The sequence below is a fragment of the Eurypyga helias genome, unplaced genomic scaffold, assembly GCF_000690775.1.
Source record: "Eurypyga helias isolate BGI_N326 unplaced genomic scaffold, ASM69077v1 scaffold21916, whole genome shotgun sequence".
In the NCBI taxonomy this organism is placed as follows: domain Eukaryota; kingdom Metazoa; phylum Chordata; class Aves; order Eurypygiformes; family Eurypygidae; genus Eurypyga; species Eurypyga helias.
This window is the reverse complement of record NW_010256272.1, coordinates 3,008-4,415: the sequence shown is the minus strand read 5'-3', so window position 1 is coordinate 4,415 and position 1,408 is coordinate 3,008. Positions and strand designations below refer to the sequence as shown.

At 63.1% G+C, this 1,408-nt stretch overlaps 1 protein-coding gene across 1 annotated transcript in view; it reads right to left on the bottom strand.

The window, feature by feature from the left end:
• Positions 1 to 1,408, bottom strand: part of DOK2 (docking protein 2, 56kDa) — a gene marked incomplete at its 3' end in the record, with an annotated part of 2,936 nt that overhangs the window by 533 nt on the left and 995 nt on the right. The window contains exons 2-4 of the mRNA XM_010153630.1: positions 837 to 1,127; positions 618 to 726; positions 41 to 222 (exon numbers count right to left, since the gene is read on the bottom strand). Coding sequence (XP_010151932.1) covers positions 41 to 222; positions 618 to 726; positions 837 to 1,127 — 582 coding nt within the window. The remainder of the gene's footprint in view (positions 1 to 40; positions 223 to 617; positions 727 to 836; positions 1,128 to 1,408) is intronic.

Here is a 1,408-nt window from a genome sequence, read left to right as displayed (position 1 = left end):
CAGCCCACCACCCACCCACTCTCCCCGGTGTCTCCCTTACCTTATCCCGCCCAAAGCGCCGCAGGAAGCGGTAGGGCCAGCTGTAGATGATCTCCAAGGCTTGGAAATCCAGCAGCTCCAGCGCCTCCTCACCGGCTCGCAGGATGCCCCGGCCCCAGAGGCGGCATCGCTCAGAGGACTCGGTGGCCCTCACCGTCACCTCGAACGTCTGCTCCACGCCAGCTGGGGATACAGGAGGGTAATGTTTAACCCATGCAAGGAGCAGAACTGCATCTGTCACCGCAGGGATGTGCCATGCGGCTCGTGACCTGCCCGCAGACAGGGCAAGGGGGAAGTGGCGTCCGGCCGATAAGGGCTTGAGGGCTCTGGCCACACAGGAGCGGCCTGATAGCACAGCGAAACCCAGCCCTGCCAAACCGCAGAGCAGGAAGAGCTCCAAGAGCCTATTTCAGGAGGAGACTTTCCACCACGCTGCCTGCACAGAGCCGTGGCAGGGGTTGCTCCCCCGTGCAAAACCAGGCAAGGTGCATGGGGATGGAGGGGGTGATGAGTTGCATGCTGCCTCCTGTACAAGCAAACCCAGCTCCACTCATCCTTGCCCCTCTCCCAGTGCCTACCTTTGTGCCGGGAGCTGTAGAGGGAGTTTTCCTCCATGGAGAACCCGCCGTCGGTGCCCAGCGAGCTCTGTTGGCCATCCTTGCTTGCTGCCTGCTCCTCCCTGCTCCTCTGCCCGGGAAAGAGCAGCGGGTGAGCGAGGGCAATGCACAGCATCCCCCCCACAGCAGACCCCCAGAATTCCACCGCACAGATCCCAGTTACCCCAGTCCAGTGCGTACCGGGAAGGCCAGCTCACAGAGCTTCTGGATCCAGCTGGCCGCCTCGGTGCCGTCAGCAGCCAGGAGGTACCGCTTGTCGGTGGTCTCCAGCAGGAAGGGGACGGTCTCCTTGGGACAGCCGGCATCGCCGCTCACCTCCGCCACGTGCACGCAGTCGCTGCCCAGCCGCTGGCTGCCCTCGCCTTTCCGCAGCTTCTCGGCGGCCGGCGGCACCGAGCCCTCGAAGAGCTCCAGGCGGGCGGTGGAGCAGGAGCTTTCGCGGTACAAGACGCCCCAGAACTTCCTCCATTTCTGCCGTGGGGAGAAGCGGTGAGAGGAGTGAAAACCCAGCAGCAGCCAGCTCTGCTTTCACCCTTCCAGGAGTTTTCATTCCCTTGGGATCACGCATGAGCCCGGGGTAGTACATTGGTGCAAACCCCTCCAGGGTCTGGGCAGGGTCTTGCACCCTCACCCAGGTGTTTTGGCCAAAGCTGGGGGATGATGTTAACTGGTCAGTGTGGGGAAAAGCACCCCCGACACGCAGCCTTCGGCAAGGCTTTCCTAGCCAGGAAAGACACCGGCAGCATCACCGT